Source organism: Tachypleus tridentatus, chromosome 6, assembly GCF_004210375.1.
Source record: "Tachypleus tridentatus isolate NWPU-2018 chromosome 6, ASM421037v1, whole genome shotgun sequence".
NCBI classification, from domain to species: Eukaryota; Metazoa; Arthropoda; class Merostomata; order Xiphosura; family Limulidae; genus Tachypleus; species Tachypleus tridentatus.
The window spans coordinates 11576796-11602386 of NC_134830.1; the positions used below are offsets into that span (position 1 = coordinate 11576796).

General features: G+C 33.2%; 1 protein-coding gene across 1 annotated transcript in view; it reads right to left on the minus strand.

The window, feature by feature from the left end:
* Nucleotides 1–2233: 2233 nt before the first annotated feature.
* The window catches only part of LOC143251548 (corticotropin-releasing factor receptor 1-like), a 25237-nt gene continuing 1879 nt past the window's right edge, over nucleotides 2234–25591 (minus strand). The window contains exons 2-9 of the mRNA XM_076502819.1: nucleotides 22358–22487; nucleotides 20294–20450; nucleotides 17239–17369; nucleotides 15275–15360; nucleotides 14450–14585; nucleotides 11519–11560; nucleotides 9102–9272; nucleotides 2234–2569 (exon numbers count right to left, since the gene is read on the minus strand). Coding sequence (XP_076358934.1) covers nucleotides 2234–2569; nucleotides 9102–9272; nucleotides 11519–11560; nucleotides 14450–14585; nucleotides 15275–15360; nucleotides 17239–17369; nucleotides 20294–20450; nucleotides 22358–22487 — 1189 coding nt within the window. The remainder of the gene's footprint in view (nucleotides 2570–9101; nucleotides 9273–11518; nucleotides 11561–14449; nucleotides 14586–15274; nucleotides 15361–17238; nucleotides 17370–20293; nucleotides 20451–22357; nucleotides 22488–25591) is intronic.

The window sequence follows — 25591 nt, forward strand, 5'->3', positions numbered from 1 at the left end:
CTTCACAAACATCATTAGAGGTTACAGTGTTTCACAGCAGTATGTTGTGCTGAAAATGAGATGAGTCGCACACTGTTTTTTTTTTCTGTTCAGGATATTTTATTTCTGGAACTTACTTCCAGAACGCTATTGTAGAATGGGATTTATGGATCATCTTGTGACCCAGGTCCTCCTGTATTTTATTAGTTCCATTTCCTCAGCAGATGATTCTGTAACAAGAGGTTCGACAATTGGACAATCATCACTGACCACATCAAGCATGAACGGATTTACAAGAAACGCGAAGCAGGGCTTTAGCTGATGCAAGTCCTCAAGCCTTTCTAGCAAATTTTGAAGCAGATCTTGTAATTTATCTTTGTATTGTTCCAATTTGATGTCTTTTATTTCAATATCAGATAATGTATTTATTCTCCTTTGAGATTGGGAAAGTAACTGAGTGTCTTGAAAATATGTCTCTTTGAAAAAGTCTAATTTCATTTTGAAAACTGAAAATTGTCTGAGTAAGATCTGGAACAATCTTATCCTTCCCCTGGAGTGCCAAGTTGAGAGTTTGTAGATGAATCTTTATATCAGTAAGGAAGATTAGATCTTGCACCATTCATCTTTTTCCATTTGAGGATAGAATTTTTTTTTTCTTCAAGAAAAGTAATAATAGGCTTCAACAGATCCACAAAGCTATTTAAGATATTGCTGGTTGACAGCCATCTCACAATGCTGTTTTTATTATTTATATGTGGAGACATTATTAAATCATGGATTAACTCCAATGTAGGAGGTAAAAGTTAACACTGGTAATTGTTCCAGCTACATCGATACATTTGATACAATAGAGACACGTTCACCACTATCTGTCAATATTTTCAATTTGTTTTTATTATTTATTTGTTAAGACATTATTAAATCATGGGCGAGTTCACTGTAAAAGATAAAAGTTAACACTGATAATTGTTACAGCGATGTAGGTACGTTTGATAGAGTAGACACACGTTCACCACTATCTGTAAATATATCCAATTTTTCACAAGCTTCATCACTGTTTTCAAAATATTTTGTTAACACATCATAACTAAATATTTATAATTATCATAATCGTTTGTAAATAAAAAAAATGTTTTATACTTAAAATTAATGGTGAGAAATATATTTCTGTACATAAATATTAAAATTATATGATTATTTATTGATACTTTTATATTATCACAGAACCAGTTTTATGTTTATAATTTAATCTAATATATGCTAATATATTTAGTTACTGTTTAATTATGTTTTAAACATTACATATATGTAATTATCATCATATGTTGAACTTTTTTCTTAGTTTGTATAATAAAAGATAAAACAATTTTTGACGTTATTAGTTTAATACAACATTAATTTATAACGTCCAAAAACCAGAAGGTAAAATAATCGGTATATTTTTCGCTCTTTCTCTCTACCGGTCAGTTTACAGATTTACAACCCTAAAATGAGGGGTTCGATTGCTCTCGGTGAACGCAGCACATAGCCTGATGGGGCTTTGCTATAAAAAACACTGTATTCTTCACTTACAGACTCTTTCTCAACTCAACAATAACCTTACTTCAAAGTTTAAAAATGCACTAACAGCATTCACAAATCATTTGAAACAATAAATTTCATAATTCTATAAAGTTTGTTTAAAATAACAGATAAGCAAACAATGAAGTATAACTACAAAGAAGAGTTTTATTGATGGTGGAACATATTATATCATATTATAACATATTATATGTTTCAGTAAAACATTGGTCTGTGTTCTTAAGAATCAGAAGACCTATGTAAAGGTTTCATTAGGTAGTTGGAAAGATCAAAAAGTAATCGTTAGAAACACTAACTTTGTTTAGTTGAATATTCTTTATGACATTAATATTTTAATAATTATTTGAATTAATATATTATTTAATGAGACACTGATGAACGTGTTCGATGGTTACAGTTAAGCAGCTTATCAAGTTAATTATCAGTTCGATAATAAAATGCTGTAATGTCGTGAAATCAATTTTATTTTATGTACTCTGTTCACTCTTGTTTGTTGGAAATGAACACCGGATTTTGACTTTGTATATACACTTAGTGGACGCATTATTAGGTACACTTATCTATTTAGGGGTAGGAACCGCTTTTGTCTCCAGAACAGCCTGAAATATTCCATTCGGATTTTGGTCCATGTTGACCACATATTCATTCTGCGAACATTCTATTCCACATCATCTCAAAGGTGCTCTACTGGATCGAGATCTGGGGGTTTGTGCAGGCCATTGGTGAACACTGGAGTGACTGTCATGTTCGTAAAACAGTTTGAGATGATGAATGCTTTGTGACATGCTACTTTATGCTGCTGGAAATAGCCACTGAGAAGTAGGTAGACAATGATCTTAAGGGGATGTACATGTTCAGCAACAATGCGTAGGTATGCTGTGGCGTTCACATGATGCTCATTTGATATAAAGGGGGCTAATCTTTTCTGAGAAAGCATTCCCCACACCATTACACCACCACAACCAGCCTGCACCGTTGATACAAGGCAGGATGGATCCATGGATTCATGCTGTGTACACAAAATTCTGATCCTACCATCTGCATATCGCAGCAAAACTCGAGGTTCTTCTGAGCAGGCGACTTTTTTTTTTAATCTTCAGTTCTCTAGTTTTGGTGATCCCGTGCCAACTAGAGCCTCACCTTCCTGTTCTTAGTTGATATGAATGAAACCTTGTGTGGTTCTCTCCTGCTGTAGCTCATTCGGCTCAAGGCTCGACGCGTTGTGTATTCAGAGATGCCCTTCTGTACATCACTGTTGTAAGAGTGGTTGTTTGAGCTTTCGTGGGCTTTTATCAGCTTGAAAGAATCTGGTCATTCTCCTCTGACCTCTCTCATTAACAAGGTGTTTTCTTCCACAGAACAGCCGCTCACTCGATGTTTGGTTTTGCTTTTCTTACCATTCTCTCTAAGCTATAGAGTCTGTAGTGCGTGAAAATCCCAGGAGGTCAGCAGTTTTGAGATGCTGGAACCACCATGTCTGGCACCAACAATCATTCCACGGTCGAAGTCGCTTGGGATTGTATCTGATAGATAGGTTTGTTAAATATAGCCTGTGTTATTTTGTTTAATGTGTGTATATAGACACAATATTATGCAATACGTTAATCGTTCATATGCAATTAAAATCAGCACTCTTGAACAATAATATATTTAGGATAAACGAAAAACATCATGATACCATTTAAATTCACACACATGCCTCTGCTACCATTCCTTACTGTCGTCCTTTGTAATGATAGTGGATGATGTTCTTGAATTTTATTTACATTTCGCTCTTTCACTGTCATTACTAAAATTACTGTCAGTTATTTGTCATTACTGAATCACCATGTTTGAATGACATTTTCGTCTGTACTAAAACAGTGGTCGTTACTAGTACTTGTATGAGCAATTAAATAAATTTTAAACAATAATGGAACAGGTAACACAAAGTGTTTTCCATTAACCACCTATGTTCCTCTTTCAGTGGTTTTTGTTTAATTTTTTTCACTTTCTATAAGAAGTGTTTTTGTTTTCTCTGTTATTATATTTTATTAGAGCACAGTATTACAAGACCCACTCCTTCTATGATAATTGGTTTTAATTGATACTTACAAGTTTAAAAACAATTAAACTGTGATTTACATGTATTGTTGTATTGATGATAAAATTAAAAAAAACACATTTAAACAGTAATCTCTTGAAATACTGTTGTCAAATGTCAACTGTTCCATCAAACACATTTTCTGATTTTCTGTGTTGTGAAATTACGTAATTTCCGTACTGTACAGAGTAAGGATATGCCAAAGATACCGTGTAGCTTTGTGTTTAAAGAAAATAATGAATTGTGTGTTTGTGTGTGGTACACGTACAAATACACAAAAACAGAGAAACAACTTTGAATTGTTTTTATTTGAGTAATGAAAGCTAATTTCATAAAAATAACACAAATTTTCTTTTAAACTTTTTAAAAGTTGCATTTTGTTTTTTCTAGAGTTGTTCGAAAGCCTCCTTAGACAATTACTTGTGAGAGACAAAATAGATGTGAAATACTGTTTTCACAGGCTTTTATTTTCAATCTGTAACGGATGGATTAAGCAAAATATAAAACAAATACAATTGACGTGATTTTTTGTCACAAATTTTATGCCTTTGATATGATTTTGTGCAAACTACAATTATGCAAAGATCATTGTTGAAATACGATAGAAGCTAAAGATTTAAGAGAAATTATTATTTATATGCTTTAAGGTATTAAGTTTATATTATTGTTGAAGTTAACAAATCACACGTTTTAATAGAATCAACAATACTACGAGAATCATTGTTGAAAATTTATAGTAGAAGCCAATGAACTAAGACGAATCATTATTGATATGTTTTAATATAAGCCGCAATACGATGAGAATCACAGTTGACATTTTATGACAGAAGATAAAGAACAAAGAGGAATCATTGTTAACATAATTTAATAGAAGATAAAATACTACAGCGCTCATGTTGAATTAAGACCATTGAGATTATTCACTGACATGCTAAAACAAAGCAAAACATCAGTAATAATAACTGGAACCTTATAAGTTAATAGAAGCTTTGCCCCAAGGACATCACAAGGCAACACTTAAAATATGATGTTGTAAATTACCGAAGCAGAAGAGTTATTAACGATGTTGTAGCACTATACTTAAAACGCCATTTTGTTTATGGGAAAGGATGCTCTAATGCAAATGAAAGTTTTAGCTTTAATATTTAAATAACAAACATCTGGGCAGGCTTATTGTAAAACTTAATTACTAATCAATATGTTACAGTAAGTATTTCAGCACCAAACAACTTATTTTGTTACAATTCCTACTTCGGGTTAATTCAGTTATCCTGAAATTTGCTTATAACAAATTTTATTGTTCTTTAGTGGCTCAGTAGTAACTCTGAGGACTTATGAAGGTAAATATCTAATTTTGATATTCGCTGGGGCACAACATAAGTAGTTCATTATGAGGCTTAGTGCTTTACAACAACAATTCAACAACAATCACTTCTCTTTCGGATAAAACTTATTTGTTCTACACTTCTACACGATAAGTATTTGTTAATTAACTTACTGTAGGACAGTTTTGAGAAAAACAACAACATAAAACCAGTGAGATCAACAGCTAGTATTGGTACTAGAAGAATTGTCCGAGTTTATAACGTATTAAGGCTTAATATTCAACAGAAGGCAGTAGTGTCGTACTAAGTTCTGTTGTGCAATAGTCCTTCCAAATTTTAGATGTGTAACGTCACCGTCAGGGTATCTTACATTTTCAAAACAGAATTTCAATTTCTGTGAGACCATTTTGACTATATGAAGCACTATTTATTTGAGAATGCCGACATGAGTAATATATTGAATGCGCACATAGAAAAAAACACACAATTCAACGTCCTTTAAATTAAGGAGCAAGGAATAAAGCAACAAATACGAACAATATATACAATATACTATATATAAAATATTTTGGTTTTAGCAACAATAGTTTGCAACCAGTATTAACAGTTTTGTGTTTCATGATGACTATTGTTCTTCTGACACGTATAACTAAAAAAAATATTTTTTTTGAAAATGTGTAAGTTTTAAATACACATTATACTTGTAAAATATATCTTATTACGTTTATCACTGACATATTCGTGTGTGTTAATAACCATGTGACGAATGAAAATAAATATTTCAACAATTCTTGAGCCGGAACGATCACACGGTGTCTGACACCAGCTCCTGATAGAGAGTGACAGTGTATGTGTGCTGCGTGGTATGAAAGAGCTTTATCAGTATTCATGTGGGTCACAAAGATACAAAGTTCTACTCTGGGACTCTAAAAGTTCGATTATAAAAGGTACTTAACTTTGGGTGTGAACTAAATATAAATGACCCGTTTTTTAGTTTTGAAAGTATTGTAACTTATTTCCAAGTTCAGTTGCCCTCAGAAAAAGGGTTAAGATAACTTTCAACAACTTTCCCAGTACTAGATCTGTTTTAAGCTACGCAAAAACAAATACACATTTTAATATTTTATTATTTATCTGAAACATGAAGCTGGCGATTTTCGAAAAGTTTGATGGGGAGTACCCATTATTTATGGTAGTGGAAAACTCCGAACTCATATGCTGCTAAAGTGCTCAAGAGTGGAATCCATGTATGTCAATATCAGTAAATAACATGCGTAACAAAATAACTATTTTTGAAACAAAGATAATAAATATATCACCTGGTGATAAAAAAATTAAGTTGTTATTAAATTCAGCTGAAATTTTTAAGATGAAATGAAAAATAAAACGTGATGACGTATCGCTATAGCATTTACAGGGATCGAACACTGAATTTAACATCGGAAGCTGTTAAAGTTTCTGCTGAGCCAATGGTGAAGAATGTTAGCGTCTTTAGCAAATTATTGTCTCTGTTGTAACACATAGTATTGTTTTTCCATTTCGTTCAATGTATAAATATGTTGTGATATTTGTTACTATACAAGGTCCCCCGCTGGTACAGCGGTAAGTCTATGGATTTACAACGCTAAAATTAAAGGTTCGATTCCCCTCTGTGGACGCACCAGATAGCCCAACGTGGCTTTGCCATAAGAAGAGAAAACACACACACATATGCACAAAGCTACACAAATGGCTATCTGTGCTCCGCTCACTCTGGGTATCGAAATCCAATTTCTAGCAGTATAAGACTTTCTTAATTTATCTCACACATAAATGGTTTGGTTTGTTTTTTTATTTTCGCGCAAAGCTACACGAGAGATATCTACGCTAGCCGTCCCTAATTTAGCAGTGTAAGTCCAGAGAAAGGCAGTTAGTCATCACCACCTACCACCAACTCTTGGGCTATTCTTTTACCAAAGAATAGTGGGATTTACCTTAACATTATAACGCCCCCACGGCTGGAAGGGCGAGAACGTTTAGTGTGATGGAGATTCGAACCCGCAGCACTTGGATTACTCGTTGATTGCCTTGGTCATGCCGGGAAACAGAAAATGGACTTGTTCTTATTTTAGGTTGTTGTATTGAAAACCTGCTATATATATAATATATATATTTTAATATATATATATACTTTATTTACCGGTCTTAACTTACTGTTGTTGGTAACATTATATCTTTAGTTTTGGAAAAAATCTTACGCAGTTTAAAAACATATTTTATATATTTTAAAACTTTACACAACTTTTAATTATGCATATATATTTAAAGCTCCAAAATTACTTTCAAGCATTAGAAAATAAACTAATTGTTCATCATTTAATTTAATAGTCGACAACTTCAGTTACTACGAAAGTTGTGAACCTCAAGTTTAGAACAACCCCTGAACTGAAATGAAAACATAACTTATTTCTTATAAAACAAGTAGAACTTTCAAACGTAACTGTCCACTATATGGTTTTGTGACATCTCAATGCTACTAGTTAACTACACTTATTAAACTCTATTATATTACAGAATATTTAACAGAGGAGTCAAACAATACTTTGTTCCAACACTTCTTGAACCTACGTGTTTTCCTAACTTCACGAATAGTACAACCTAGAAGACATGCTATGCTATTAAATATGATTCATAGGAACTCAGATCCAACTTTATATAACAGCTTCCACATGCATGATGTGGTGTTCAGCTGCAGGGTTAAAATGTTCCTTCATGTTTCACAGAGGTCCCAGGTTACAGATCACATTCCTCCATTATATAATTATATGTATAGCTACCTCAAGTGGGCTTCTATTGGAAAGAAAATCTGTTAAAATGCCGATATGATATGTGAGAATAGTCAAGCGACCTGAATTAATTTTTAACACTATTTCTAGACTCTTACCACACCTGAAGGATTTTCTAGGTGCGTTTTAAATTTCTTTGACGTTCGAAATAAATAAGAGTGGACGAGCTGTGCTATATACCATGAGAATATTCCCCGGGGACACCCCGAGTTTACCTGCCACCTTTGGTTTTTTCTCGCACCAGAAGTGGGAAGTAGTACTCAGACAGACAAAATCACAAAATCGAAATAGTAACCAGCATTCTGAAATATATAAACACCGATATTTATCTTGCTACATGAACATCAGCTGGCACACTTAAACCTACATCTAGTAACATGGCTATCAAATAAAATATTTGAATCTACAACCAACTATATGGATATCAGTTGGCACACTCAAACCTATAGCTAGCTGCATGAAAGTCTTGTGACGCACTAGGATTTACCATCAGCGTGATGAATACCAGCTGATATACTGGAACCTATATGGGTATCAGTTAATAAACTGGAACTTATAAGTAACTGTGTGGGTATTAGCTTATATACTGGAACCTCCCGTCAGTTGTATGAATATCAGCTGACACATTGAAAACTGAAACTAGCCGTATGGATACCAGCATATATATATTGGAACCTATACCTAGCTGTATAAAAATCAGCTGATGCTCTGGAACCTACCATCAAGTGTATAAATATTAGCTGGTACATTAGAACAACAATCCAACTACAAATCTACATGAATATAAAACGGTACAAGGAAATTTATATCTAGAAACATCGAATAAGCTTTATAGAATCTAACATATGATTTAAAATAATATTAACGACGATGATAACATTGTTCATAACAAAGAACATAATATAAACTTACACTAGTTGATATACAGTCTATTTGTTCATTTCTTCACAAATGTTTTATATCTATAGTCTTCTGTTTAACTGTTGAAGTACTACTCAAGATGTTCCTGTGCGGAAAGATATATTACAAGACTAACAGCAGTACCTTGTTTTACAACCTGTCGTAAATCGTATTTCGATTTCTTATACGATTAGACAATATATCACATACCTATCTACACGTTTTAAAAGATAATTCTCGATTTGTAGTTCATAATACTAGCAACAGATGACGCAGCTACAGAGGAAACGTTCAATTTCTTTCCTTAAAATGTAATACTCTTCCATTGACGGAACTTAATTTTGAGGATTCTGACCTTTTTCTTCCAAAATATTCTTCAGGTTCGATTATATCGCGCAGAGGTACTACAATGTTGAGAAAGGGCGACACTTTAGGACGAGTGGCATCGATGAGCGTTGTATCATAGCTTGTTAGATAGGTAGCAGACGTACGTGAAAGGCAACGACCATACTTTAATCGATGATTGGGATTTCGCCGTAAGATGACGCGCTGGTAAGCGTTTCGCAGAGCAGTTTGTACCTAAAGAAGGAGTTAATTACTGTAAGACATTTAATAGCACAAAACATGTCTTATCTGCTAGATATATTAACCGAAATAATTTTTTAACATATATGGTGTTTATAACATATAAAATAAAAAGTATGAGTTCAGGTTTTATTTTTCTAAACAGAAAAATATGGAAGTGCTTTGAAACGTAAATACGATCACTGTGGATAATTAGCATACTAGAAAAGAAATATTAGGTATTGGATTATTTTACAGGAACACCAGAAATAGATGTTTACACATGTGATTCTTTTAGAGCCAGAAAACTTCATTTATTCCTGAATTAACGAGTTCTCGTGTTTATTGTATCACAGTATTAGAGACAGCAGTGTTCCAGCCTGAATTATAATAAAACTTAAAAAGATAATATTAGAACGATAATGCTCTGAAAGTACAATTCATGACTGCGTTTCCTGAAGAACTTTCTTGAACTTTGTTAATAATAAAATTAATCTAGTTTGGTTTCTGGAATAGGTTGAAATGTAAAATAAAGTAGATTGTTGTTAGTTAAGAACAAAACTATACAATTGGTTTTCTGTGCTATTGTGAGTTACTAGAGGGAAATAAAATAGTAAGCCAGGATTAATGCTATATATATATATATATATATGGTCATAAAACGTAGGTATATATAACTTTACAAAAAGACCCGATAATCAGAGAGTCCTTCTAACTTTTGGAAGTGTTAAATATGACGGAGACTGTACACACAGCTTTAGTTATAAGCAGTAATAAACATACATTTATATGAAGTCACGTATAAGCAAAAGTAAACATAAAATCATAATAAGTGTTTATTTGTTTCTGCACTGTAAAATTTATCATGTCACGTTAGATAATCACAAAAGTATAAGTGCATCACTAAAGGTCAATAGTAAGGATTGTCACAAAATAGAGAAGTATATGGCTTATATATTTATTTTCTCGATTTATAACTTTACAAAGGAATGATATAAAGTTGCACATAATTCAGTTTAGTGACAGTTGGAATGACGCAGCGTCAGATATTACGTGGATATATTTTAATGAAAAACATTTAGTCGTGTTATAATGTGACGGTCAACCCCACTTTTTGTTGGTAAAAGAGTAGCCCAAGAGTTGGCGGTGGATAGTGATGACTGGCTAGTTCCCTTTGTTCTAGTCTTAGACAACTAAATTAGGAACGGCTAACGCAGATATCCCTCGTGTAGTTTTGCGCGAAATTCAAACAAAACCAAAATTCGAGTAAATGTTACCAAAATGTTTTAAATAGAGAATTTGTTTTGTTCACCGAAGAAGAAAAGAAAAAGAAAATTCATTAACGTATTACATTAACACATGGACTGTGGAAGAAATAGATAGGATATATAAACTATCAACTGTAGGTAAATCTATCTGTTGTTGAGTAAAAGTTAAATACAATCTTAAAACGTTATTCTAAACAAATTACTGTTGAGAAAGCAGTGATTTTCGGACCTAATAATGTGTAATAATAATCTACGAACATTTTAAAAATACAGAACACTGTAGTAGGAATAAAACTGTTAAAATCATTTGTCGAGAATCTAATATTAAGAACGTTAAATAAAAGAAGCCATTTTAATAAAAGGATAAAACCTTTAATAAATAAAGCACGTTTAGCAGGTTTGCATTTATGGTAATATCAGAGTTATGTTTGTAACTTCACCCGTTCGGGGTATATGACTGTCCTGTTCAGTTGTGATGAATACCAGATGGCGCCACGTTAACACTGGCGAAACGTTATTTTAAATTAAGTATTTTTCTATTCTATTTTAGCTGTTTACTGAATTTTAAATATTTGTAGTGTGTGGAATACCTCCAACATTTATATTAATGTTGATATTAGGTTTTCTCTTAATTAAAATTATGATTTATGACAAATAACTTTTTTTTTGGTAAGTACATTGGATGTGTTTGAACGTTTCGAGAACCGTAACTGACGAGAAAATCAGTTAATTTGATGTCCTCTCTAGACATGTTTTATTAAAATTAATTCTTACAATATTAAATGTGAATTATTAAAATTTATAATATGTTTACATTCAAATTTTTTCTCCCAGTCGAACCAAAACTTTGACAGAGATCAGTGCCCACCGACAGTGTCAATATGTGTTGGATTAAATACCATAATATGGTAGGTTTTAGATAACGTAAAATGATATCGCTGGAACAAGGTAACATTGTAATACAGTATATGATAAAATAATAAAACTTCTCACCTCAGAGTTCATGAAGCAGTACAGAACAGCTACAAATAGACCCTATTCAAAAGGTTAAAAAAAAATTGTTAATTATTGCAATTAAAGAAATACACACACGTGCATTCGATACAAATTCTGGCAAACTAACGGAAATTACAAACAAAAACTAAACTGTACATAACATCTACAATTAAATCGACTATTAAAACAATCTAAAATTAAAGTGACTGATCACTTTATTAAAACTAAAATATCGGGTGAACCTCATTTCGTTACGATGGTAGCCAGAACTTGAATCGAATGGGTTAAAAGATGCATGTAATTGTCATATTTGATCGTAGAGGCGAACGACCTAAAAATTGTGAATATTCAACCCACTGAGATTGTCTATAGGTACCATTACATTTTTCTGTGGACAAAAGTTCTGGATATATCTATATATATACTTCGCTATTTTAATGGGAAATATTTGCTGATAAGGTTTGAATTTTTTAAAAAAATAAATCGAATGGCTCATCTCTTGCAACATGATTGTTCCCCACACCACTACGCTACCTCCTGCAGGCTTGCATTGTTAGAAGAACTAAAAATTATCAATCATCCTATACGGTTCGTTCTATATATTTTTGCTGTATCACTGACATAATTAAGGGTGAAATGCGATGAATGAAATCATACACTACTAGCCATTAAACGTCAACAGCTTGAACTCTGAACATCAGTAAAGATATGATAATTATCTGCGTCTACGATACGTATTTTTGCACGACTTGTTCTTTTCTGTGATAGACCACTGCTATTAAGTCCTCTGGATAGTATGGTTTGGAGACAATTAAATTTTGAAAACCTCTGTTAATTATTTGTTTGTTTTTAATTTCGTGTAAAGCTACACGAGGGTTATCTGCGCTAGCCGTTCCTAATTTAGTAATGAAAAACTGAAGAGAAGCAGCAAGTTATTAGCACCCACCGCCAACTTTTGTGCTACTCTTTTACCAACAAAATTATAAGACCCTTACGGTTGAAAGGGCGAACATGGTTAGTGGGAAGGGAATTAGAACTGGCGACCTTCAGGTGCAGAGTGAAATGCCTGATCTAGGAGACTCTTAAAGAAAACGGTTAAATGATAGTTCGCCTAATGCCTATTGCAATTAACAATTATTTGTTAGCCATCTTACCCATGTTCAGCAGTTAACAGACATAGTTGTTTTCCTAGTAAAACTAACATTGTCCTTAGTTTGGATTCGGTGGTAGGCTTTAATAACAGACAGGTTCGAATACAGTTAAAAAACAAAATATTTCTTCGCTGACGAAGATCTTGTGAGATAGGTACTCATTATGGTATCTCGTAACTTCTAATCTTACCCATTGTATTGTGTAATAACTGTGACTTTGGTTTTCTTTAAACTTGGACGTAGGAGTGCGGGAGAATCTTAATAAAATGACCAATCATTAAGAAGTAACACAATTACGTCAGACTAACAGTTTGCAACTTGAGCAGTCTCGAATATTGTCGTTTATTCAGCGATTAAGAAAATGGTCGTCTACAATCAGCATTAATTACAAAATTCTCGTAATGTGAGGGTCGCGGATTCGAATCCCCGTCAAACCAAACATGCTCGCCCTTTCAGCCGTGGGGGCATGATAATGGGTAGGTCAATCCCATTATTCGTGGATATAAGAGTAGCCCAAGAGTTGGCGGAAAGTGACGATGACTAGCTGCATTCCCTCTCGTCTTACACTGCAAAATTTAGGGACGGCTAGCGTAGATAGCCTTCGAGTAGCTTTGCGCGATATTAAAAAAAAAAATCAAAAAATTATGGATATTGAAACGAGGTAGTTTGTATTGTTTATTTTATAAGAACTGCGTCTCTACTTATCTTACCAAAAAAAGTGTTCAAGAATTATGGAATTTAATGTTTACTCTGATATTTTTTAATCGCATTATTCAGTATTATAGAAACTAAATGAGCTGGGTGTATTTGTAGTGATTGACTTGCAGGGCTGCGTACCTGAGGTTTAGAATTTGAGCCACAGTAGCCCGCTGAGTATAATCTCAGCTTTCATCTGTTGAAGGTTATAACCGTGACAGTCAATCTCGCTACTTCAGTAAGAGTAGATGTAAAGGCTGTGAGTGCTTGTCAGTGGTAATCATTACTTCAGTCATTAGTTTCTAAATTAGCGATAGTTATGCCTGAACGTTATGGAGTTTCTCATATGGCCATTTAGGCTATCTGTCGAGCAATAATATTACGTATCTGAAATGAGTTCATAGTGTTGGTTTAGATCTAACTTGAGACAGATTTTACATCGAGTTAGTTTATCAGTAAATAATTTGAGTTAAATTTAAATAATGATAATTTCCCACTGTTGTTTTTTTTAGTCAGTTCAGGAGGCCTAAGAATTGTAGCCAGATAGTTTTGGTTATACTTACGTTGCCGTATGAGAAAAATGATTAATAAATATTCTGTAAGACAATTTTCGTTTTTCTAAAGAGAAATCAAATTCTAACCATTGTAGTCCATGTGAGTTTTTCATCTGTGGGTTCAGGAACAATACTGTGTTATATCATAAACAACTCCTCTTAAACTTGTTCTTATTTGTTATTAAGTACAAAGCGACACAAGTGGTTATTTGTGCTCTGCCCACCACGGGTATGGAAACCCGGGATTTAGCAGTATAAGCATGTGTCATTAACTTGAATGTGAGCTTGTCAAAAGAGGAGAAAGTGTCGGAAAGTATTATTTTTTCCGCTGGGTGTCGCTTCGAGAACTAGTCTTATAAAGTATGTGAGATTAAAAAATAATGGTAACTGTATGGAACGTAAGGTTTAATATCCAGCACTGTCAAGAACCTGGAAGTGATGTGAAGATATAAGATTTATGGTCAGTAAGAATCATTCCACATTTTTTGTTTTTCCCGTTCATATAAAATTAGAGTTGAAAGACTTACTTGTGAGGACTGAAACAAGGCATTAGTGATCATATACGCCCTCTCTAGGTGACCATCGTCATGAAGATTGATGCAGAAGAGAAGATGAGTGATTCCAAGCAAAGGGAAAAGAAGCGCAGTAGCTTTGATGGCTTTCCTGTAAAACAGTTATTTGTTCTAATCTAACATTTATTTTCATTTGGAAAGCTGTTTACATTTCAAATGAATAAAATCACTAAGATATTTCGTGGATTGTCGTTTTATTTCTAGTGATTCTGAGGCTTCGACTGATTTTTATTTTATAGATTAATTTCTAAAACTCTGATGAATCCTGGAAACTCTATCTAATTATTTTAATATTTAAATTTGTATAACAGTCACAGCCTGACATAAATTTTATAGTAAAGAGTTAATTTTTTAAAGAATACACAATTCTATAAATCTCTCAACATCTGGGGTTTCTGATATATAGGTGTACATTCGAATGATAAGCTGTTGGTTAAAAGAAAACAAAACAAACCTGAAACTGTTTATTGGTTTATCATCAATGATCGGATACGTTTCAGGTGGAAAATATGTTGAGGAGTGGTCGTTGAAGTAACCAATAAAAACCGAAATAATTCCAAACCCCAGAACATTTTTGAATTTATATGTTACTACTCTTAAAAAAATAATTGCTCATAATGTGAAAAAGACAAATATTTCATTAATTTTACAAATATTTTCTTATTTTCTCATAGTTTTCTAGATTCGTATAGTCACTCTATGTTTATTTGTCTTCGAATTTGAAAATATTTTTTATCAATGCTGAGCTTCTGATTAAAACAAACAAACACTAATATTTACCTGACATGCGCGGTTTCTGTTGAATTGTTCTTACGTAGCTTTGTCACCAATATTCGTACAACGTTGATTAAGAAGATAGTGTTTACCTGTAAAACAACAACCAACAACATAGGCATTCAAACTCCCGACCGTCTACATCTATGCACATATGTATATGTGTGTACATATAAATATAGATATCGTAGTAAATGGAGCGAGAAAGTGTATGGGAACCAACGTATAGTATTTATATATACACCAACTTGTAATTATTTGAGTAGAGTTTCTTTTGTCCCTATTTCATCATGCTCTGCTCCATGTTTAGAACACATTTTTGTGTCCCCGTATATTGGTTAAGCTTATGTTTGTACTAAATAGATAAATAACTGAAACCTAATGGGGGTCTATATTTTCATTTTATGAGTCATACACTATCAAATTGGGCAAAAGTCTGGTGTACCTTTCCCGTCAAACCAAAATGATGCCGGCATGGTCAGGTGGGCAAGGAACTCGACTCGTAATCTGAGAGTCGCGAGTTCGAATCCCCGTCACACCGTACATGCTCGCTCTTTCACCATTGAGATGTTATAATGTTGCAGTAAATCCCACTATTTGTTGGTAAAATAGTAGCTTAAGAGTTGGCGGTGGATGGCGATAACTAACTGCCTTCCATCTGGTCATTAACTGCTAAATTAGGGACGTAGATAGTCCTCGTGTAGCTTTGCACAAAACTCAAAAACAAATCGATGTACTTCCGAGAAGAGGCGAATATAGAACATTCGAAGAGACAAATAACGAACGGTAAGTTAAACCAAGAAAAACTCCAAAAATATTTGTAAATTATTAAAGTCACTAGACAGTTTGAAGATATACTACATTCTCTGCTAGTTATATAATAAATATTGAAATAATTTGGTTTGATTGATCTATTAATAGTTATTTCTATGTATCCCAAAACATGAGTTTTGTATCTATCCATATACAAATGACGTCCGTATCTTGGTTTATTTGTTTGTTTTTGAATTTCGCGCACAGCTAGCTACACGAGGGCTGTGCGTTAGCCGTCCCGCATTTAGTGTGTAAGACTGAAGGGAAGGCAAGTAGTCATCGCCAAGTCTTGGGCTATTCTTAGACCAACGAATAGTAGGATTGACTGCCAATAATGCCCTCACGGCTGAAAGGGAGAGCATGTTTGGAGTGAAGAGGATTTGAACTCGCGACCTTCGGTTTACGAGTCAAGTGCCTTAACCACCTGACCGTGCCGAGCCTCTATATCCTGGTAGAAATAGTTTAAAAAAAAAAAGGTTTTGATGTGTATTTTATATCGATATTCTATCAATCTAAGCAATAATTTTTATTGACTACAGAGCAGGGAATGGCTGAAGAAATATTAAAAATACCACCACTAAAAGAACCAGTAGAATGATAAAAAACAACAAGTGATACTTGTGTAAACATAAGATAGATATTCTTATTTATATTTTATACGTTATTAAAACATCCGTACAGAAATGTTTATCGTAGTTCTAATCACTTCTCAGTTTAAAGGATCCTTGGATTTCTACATCAAGAAATTTCCGTGAAGAAATACAGGGATTATTTGTAGTAGAATACATTTTCAAATAATTAACGTTCCTTGAGCTACTAAAAGCGCCACTAAAACAATCAGTAAATGAATTTTTTGTCCAGGATTATTTATTCTTCTAATGCACGTGTATAAAAGTGACTCAATTTCAACGTTTTCCAAATAAAGAGTTTTTAATAACCTTTTAATTGAATTCTTTGTATTAACTGTAATAATTCACATTATGACATCGACTTCCTTTCTTTGCCACTAAAAACACTAAAGATTGTAACTATTTGTCAAAATGACTTGTAAGTGTATGTTAAAACACAGATATGTTTTGTTTTATTTTATTTTATAAAAGAAACATGAGTGTAATGCAGAAGGAAGAGATTAGCACATAAGAAAATAAACTACATACTATGAGAGCCGTAATCATGGGTCCTGTAACGATCCATATGTAATATGTTTTTCCGTACCCTTTCCAACATGGCGTATTGAGGAACCAAGCCATGATTATTGACCATGAAATGATAAATAGTAACGGCAAACCTGAAAATGAAAGACTGCTACAATACTATGGAACGGCAAATTACAACAACAAATAAATATGTTACGTTCTGACGTAATTCATACTTGTTATAGCATTACATACCCTGGTGAAGCAGATCTTTGGGAAAAGAAACTTATTATCATTGGACCCCTAGTGGTTACTTCATCACATTTAACCTAAACAAGACACTAAGAATTTTAACAGAATCACTAATTACTTTGACACATTCACGCATGTAGATCTTAAAAAGTCTGTTGGGTAGGTACTTCATTACGTTACTGGCACGTTTTTAAATCACGTGTAATTAACCATTATAACTAATGAACAAAATAAATAGAAGTTCTACTTACATAATACCTCTTACGCGTGTTTGTTGAGAAGATTAATGTGTTATGTTTACACATGGAAATGTTACCGTGGTAAAAACAATGAACTCTGAATGATGTTCACTAATATGGATATAACTTCTTAATCAACTCTCTTAGCATACAGCTACACAATAGACTATCTATGTTCTGTCCACCACGTGAATAAAACCCAGCTTATAAGTCAGCAGACTGCCGCTGTGCCACTGGGCACAATCTGCCATTTACTACTTGTAGAAATGTACAGGCAGCCAGGAAGTGAAATATTTTACCATTATTATTCCTCTAGGCCTTGTGAAAAGATTGGTTTGTTTTAAATCTCGCGCAAAGCTACTCAAGGGCTATCTGCGCTAGCCGTTCTTAATTTAGCAAAGTAAGACTAGAGGAAAGGCAGCTAGTTATCACTACCCACCGCCAACTCTTGGTCTATTCGTTTACCACGACTAGTTGGATTGGCCGTCACAGTGTAATGCTTCCACGTCTTAAAGGGGGAACATGTTTGGTGTGACGGGGATTCGATCCCGCGATCCTCAGATTACGAGTCGAGTTCCTTAACCACCTGGCCACACCGGTCCTTTTGAAAAAGATCAGAACTAATCCGGTTTTTTAGATCTATACATAATCAATGAAATAGAGCCAATTAAGTGTTTAGATATTGACACAATCAATGAAATAGAGCTAAATAAGCTTTTAGAGTGTTGCAGAACTGATGGAGTAGAGCTTTGATTAGGCTTTGCCGAAACGGTGATGTAACATAAATATACTGTTACTGATGAAGTAACACTCAAATCAGATGAAAAACCATGTAATGTATGTGACGTTTTACAGTCAAACATGTTGGCAACTATTATTGGTTTCTGAACAAAGCAGGCTATCTACATAGGTCACAACTAGAAATGAACCGAATGATGAAAATAAGTAATATAATATAATATGATACCTAATATTACATATATTGTATTTGTTATTTGTAATTATTCTAGGACGTTGCTTCATTCGTTACTCTTAGTAATATCTTCGGCTGTAATCCAAATAATATCTCATGTAGAAAATAACAATATTAACAGTGATGTGTTTCATGCCTTTTTGTAGATTTATTTAATCATTGAAGAACAAGGCAGCACAGACACTACAACAAAAAACCTGTTGTTTATAAAAATAAGAAAACAGAAATTGGAATGAATTAATAATTATTGAAAGTTAAAAATTAAGGGAATCAGTGATCAACAAAATAAATAACAAGTTCAAAATAAACTCTCGTTGAAATCTGTTATGGTTTTTCTCTCCTTTTTTTCCAAAAATTTCAAGTGATGTTTTTTATTATTCTTCGCCAGATGACGCTCTTGGTACTCAACTTAAGTTTCTGGATAAGCTGGTTTACAACCATGTAAGTAAGTAATTCATAATCTCAACATAAAGAAATTAGATTATGGTTGAAATATGGCCAAGCTAGAAAATAAGTTCCAGTTTATGGAAGAGGGTTTAGAGTAGATATAAATCTTAAATTAAAGTCATAATTGAGACTAAACAGCCTTTTATTCTCAGTTAGGAAAGAAATGGTGTAGTCAAGGCTTCTTATTTAACAAAAGCATCTCGCCCTCCTTGCAAATAGAATGCTAAATAAATTACAAACCAAATATTCAGTGCACTACTTTATACTGATTTCGACAAGTTGGCATGTTTCCATGTTTTATATTATTTACATAAGAAATAGGTTTAATTAAACAATGTTATTTTTAAAAAGAAACAGGCCTCACTCAACCAGGTACTGCGCCAACATAATGTTATTATGTTTGATAAGTACAGGATGTTTCAAAGTGAAGCATAAAATATGGCGTTAAATTTACCGGTAATCAAGTGTATTCTAAATTAGGACTTTGTATATTGTTTAACGTAATACCTTTAACTCAGCCAATAATAAAACGATGTTGAAAATTTGTAATAATAATACCAGTACCTGAACAGCGTTAATCAAATTTGGCCTTCAAAAAAAAGAAAATATGTCTGAATGTTTGTCGTTATGAACAGAAACGAAATTCAGGAATAATATTCAATATTTGACCACGAAGTTTCATCAAAATCCGTTCGTGTTTCAATGAGTTATGGAGCAAAAGTAGTGTGAAAAATAGGTCTCCATGGTAACAACTAAATTTTATTTTTCGTGAACTTGCTGTTAACTTTTACATTGGCCCTCAAATAACTAATCACTTTTAAGTTGGGTCATAGTCCAAGAGTATCCTTGCTTTCGTCCAAATCTCCTCAGTTAGTTTCGGGAAATCTTGCTAATAAACACACACACACACAAGGATGAAAACACAACCTCAGTTTAACTTCGGTGTTGGAAATAATAATGATGTTGAACGTGCTTAATAATAATAATAGTACCTAAATAAATACAAAATATGATGTTTAAGCTGCAGGTAACAAAAGTTAAATGAATTAATTAATTAGTACCACTTAATTAAATATGTCAAGTAGCTGAGGCTTAAAACTAAACCCATTGTAGCAAGGAACAACAAACAAATAAAATAGTATTGGTATTATTTTCAAATACTTACCCCAACCGATCAAGTTGTAAAGTTTGAAGGGGGCGTCCTTACTGAACACAGAGACTGTGATCCTGGAATTTAGTAGTAGACCTTCTATGAACATCCAGTTTATGCTAGCCATGGCGGCGTACATTTTGAGGGATAATATTGTTTTACATAACAAGTCCTGTAAATAAAATAACTCGAGACTGAAATTCTTACGAATTAGACGTATTTTTAATAACGATTAAAGCATTTTAATGAGACACTATAAATTAAAACGCATCCTTCAGAATTGTGTTGTTATTTATGTAATTTAAGGCATTTTAAAATAACAATTTTAAGGGTTAGATAAATATGATGGCCAAGCGCGTAAGGCGTGCGACTCGTAATCCGACGGTCGCGGGTTCACGCCCGCTCGCGCTAAACATGCTCGCCCTCCCAGCCGTGGGGGTGTATAATGTGACGGTCAATCCCACTATTCGTTGGTAAAAGAATAGCCCAAGAGTTGGCGGTGGGTGGTGATGACTAGCTGCCTTCCCTCTAGTCTTACACTGCTAAATTAGGGACGGCTAGCACAGATAGCCCTCGAGTAGCTTTGTGCGAAATTCAAAAACAAAAAACAAAACAAAACAACAAAAGATAAATATGTTTCTTCCGAAAAAAAATTGTCCAAAAAGTGAGAAAAAATCAATTATTGAGATTATAATAACCGAATTAATTACTGTATTTTTATTTCTTATATTAAATACCAGTGAATAATAACACCCTTCTTTTAAATTTTACAGAAGTTCAGAATATTTTTAGATTACTACTTACACATGTCACACAAATTTGATATGCGGTGAAACATCTTCAACTTGGAAGGTATACGTGAGTGATTAAATTATTATAAATTACACAAAATTATTGTAAATAAGTTACACACGAGCAATTAAACCACTTAAATATGCTAGACGTAGGGGATTAATTAAATTACGCAATAAGTTGAACATAATGTATCGCACGTAACATTTAACTGTAAAAAGTACATTGAGGGGTACATACAAGCCAACAATTATTAATCGATATATATAACAGCTTTGTTGCACAAATTGCATTAATATTAACTTAAAATCAAAGCAAGCTACCAACTTAAAGTGAAACTAAAAAATAGACAAACCTTTTTAATGAGCATAGGTAATTAAAGATATTTCTATAGCGTTTTTTTTCATAAAGATTAGAATTGTCGGCCTTAATCCCTATAATATCTCACGAGGCTAGATCAGCTTACGAGTTTTAGGTTAACCCTAATTACATATATTAAGGTTACAAATAGATAAATAATAAAAAGGTAATAAAATTCAATATATTAACCAATACCAGTAAAGAGACAATAGTGGACATATTATCTAAGGAACACGAAACGTATTAGTTATTGCCTTTAGGCACTGTCGCCGTTTTACTAATTTTTTACTACACATTTCAAATAGTCCCCCGCTGATACAGCGGTAAGTCTACGGATTTACAACGCTAAAATCAGGGGTTCGATTCCCCTAGGTGGACTCAGGAGATAGCTCCATGTGGCTTTGCTATAAGAAAACTCATACAAACACAAATTTCAAACATATTATATAATACTTCATTTAGACCTGAATTCCAGTTAGACGCAGCTCATAAAAACTTCGAATACAATAAAGAATTTACATGAACAAAATTATCGTTATGTAATATTTAAATTTATATGACCATTAAGTAACACTTAAATGATATTGGGTTAGGTGTCATATTTACTTAAAATAGCACACTCTTTGTGCACGTGTAGTGCAGTAGTTCACAAACCACATATTGGTTGAACTCAGCCCGCGTTCTCTTACCACCGCAGAAGAAATTATCATAATTTTGGGAAGAATGGTGCTGCTTTTGATTTCATTTTTATTTCAGACCAGACTGAGGACCATTTGGAGGACTCTTTCGACCACCAGTGATTCAAGGATCACATATAGAGAACTACTGGTCTAACAAGATAGGCAAATAAACTAAACAATTGTTAAAGTGAACATAATTTATAACCTCATGACAACAACGAAAAATTCGAATGAGAAATATACTTACAATGTTCACATACCACAAGAAATGTTCCCCCAAAACTCCCGAGGACGAAATTATAATAAGCAAGATGGAGTGGATAATAAGGGCTATCACCAGGTTTAGATGAACTCGTAATCGAGGACATTGAAGAGATCTGGAGGATAACGAACGTCTATGTCATGCTTTCCAAGGTAATTTATTTGAAGTAGGCGTCTTTAAGGTACAGTTATTAACAGTGAAAACCAACGAATATAATTCATTGGTTATTTCAATAACAGAAACTTCCGTTCCTACATTCGTATATACATAGTTAAAATAAAATGATTGGTTTTTACCAAATACTGAACCAAAGATTTCAGTTTATTATTTTACCCTGAACAAATAACTTTTTTACATCTAAAAACCTTATCAAAATACATAAAACAATGTTTTCAAGCGTTCATCCTTCAATATGTAAAACATATTAATTAAGACATTTTACATTAACTGTGCAAATAGTTGGTAGTGTAGAGTCTGGGATGTTAGGATAAAAGAAAGTCTGCTAACAATACAGAAGTTACAAGATGTATAATTTGTTTGTTTTTCTCTTTCAAAATAAGGGACGAATTATATTTAAAACACAACCCTAAAGGCATATTTTTTATTTAAACAAAATATTAAATATAAATTAGGTTTATTCAGTCAAAAAAGTATTTGCATCATGACTAGTTGAAGTTCGAACTTCAACACATGACAGCAGTCAGGACTTGAGACTGTCAGCACTAGTGACTTAATGGAGCTAAGTTTTATTAGCACCAGTTACATTCTAGTGCAGTTTAAAAAACAAAACTTTACTGTTCCAGATCTTAGAACAAAAGGTTTGACAACATCTGGCTCTTTTGGATGGTAAAAAAAATCCAATTTTCCCTGGAGACGCTTAACGTAAATGACGAAATTGAAAATAATGTGACGTTACGTAATATCAAACTGCAGTGTTGCCCTCTACTGTTTTATTTGCGTACTATATACAAAACAATGTTAATCAAGTTCTTAGTTTTATAGCAAAATGTAAATGGAAACAGAAGAGCCATTTTTTTTATCGATTTAGAGTTTGTCACGTGAGGACCCGTTCTTTGATCACATTAGAAATTTCCTATTAAAACTTTCTACAGTTTTACTTATAACAGACATTCTAAATCTGTATAATACAGATCTTCAGTTAAACACCGTGTTTCGGATTTGTTTGTTTTTTCCTATCAGGTTCAATATCTCATTATCGTATATATTTACTTTTAGATATCTCAACAATCTTCTTTATAGAGAGAGATCTTTTATTAATATTGTACAGTTCCACTATCAGATACGTCTATAGTGTTTTCGATAATGAGAAACGTTTACTAAACATATATAAATTACTTTTATCCGAGTTTTTTATGACAATTATGTAGAGGAATTTTAAGTTAAGAGGTTCTGTACCATAATTTACCATGTCGTTTTATTGTTAAAATAAGTTTGGTAGAAAAATAGCAACAGTTACTATTATACGATTATGACATTTTTATTGTTAAAAACTACTGAACTGGTAAAGTAGGTTTACTTGTAATGTTGGGATCTGCTAACAAGAAGGGGAAAAATTATTTTTGAGACTCATGTTAAATGTTGTGATCTGTTGACAAGAAGGAAATAATTTATTTCTGTATTCTTGTGTTTATTGTTGGGATCTGTTGACAAGAAGAGAATAATTTATTTTTGAGATTTATGTTTAATGTTGAGATTTGTTGAAATGAGTGGAAGAATTTATTTCTCTACACTTGTGTTTAATGTTGGGATCTGCTGACTAGTAGGGAAGAATTTATTTCTGTATACTTGTGTTTAATATTAGGATCTGTTGACAAGAAGAGAAAAATTTATTTCTGTATACTTGTTGTTGACAAAAAAGGGAATAATTTATTACTGTATTATTGCGTTTAATGTTGGGACCTGTTGACAAGAAGGGAATAATTTATGTTTGAGATTCATTGTTTAATGTTGAGATCTGTTGACATTAGTGGAAAAATTTATTTCTCTACACTTATGAGTAATGTTGGGATCTGTTGACAAGAAGGGACGAATTTATTTCTGTGTACTTGAGTTTGATGTTGGGATCTGTTGACAAGAAGGGAATAATTTATTTCTGTTTTCTTGTGTTTAATCCTGGGATCTGTTGACAAGAAGAGAATAATTTATTTTTGAGATTCATGTTTGATATTGAGATCTGTTGAAATGAGTGGAAGAATATTTTTCCCTACACTTGTGTTTAATGTTGGGATCTGTTGACAAGAAAGGAAGAATTTATATTTGCATACTTGTGTTTAATGTTGGGATCTGTTGATAAGAAGGAAACAATTTATTTCTGTATACTTGTGTTTAATATTGGGATCTGTTGACATGAAGGGAATAATTTATTTCTGTATCCTTGTGTTTAATGTTGAGATCTGTTGACAAGAAGGGAAAATTTATTTTTGAGATTCACGTTTGATATTGAGATCTGTTGAAATGAGTGGAAGAATTTATTTCTCTGCACTTGTGTTTAATGTTGGGATCTGTATTACGTTTGCAATTGTTTACATTCTTCAAAATGTGAACATGTTTAGCAGCTTTGAACAGCATATGGAGAGAGTACAGAAGTGATGTTTTTGTCTTTATTACGTTCAATAGTTAATTTATTAACTTAAATCACCTCATTTTCTAATAGTTAATGATTTGAAAAAGCAATCCGTGGTAATAATTTGTTTGTTATACTTTCAATGAGTTGTTTCTTGGTCACGCTACCATAATTTTATTCTGGATTTTTAGTCGTGGTAAGTCACGCTGGGCCCGGCATGGCCAAGCGTGTTAAGGCGTGCGACTCGTAATCTGAGGGTCGCGGGTTCGCATCCCTTTCGCGCCAAATATGCTCGTCCTTTCAGCCGTGGGGGCGTTATAATGTTACGGCCAATCCCACTATTCGTTGGTAAAAGAGTAGCCCAAGAGTTGGCGGTGGGTAGTGATGACTAGCTGCCTTCCCTCTAGTCTTACACTGCTAAATTAGGAACGGCTAGTACAGATAGCCCTCGAGTAGCTTTGTGCGAAATTCAAAACAAACAAACAAGTTACGCTGCGGTTTTTTATTTTTTTTCTAAATTAAAGTTGCGTTATAATCATAAATATCCAATACAGAAGGTGTTTGATTAACACGATTAGTGATGGCAACAGTTACTTTACTTCCTTTACATTTCGGATATTGGTCCGGCATGGACA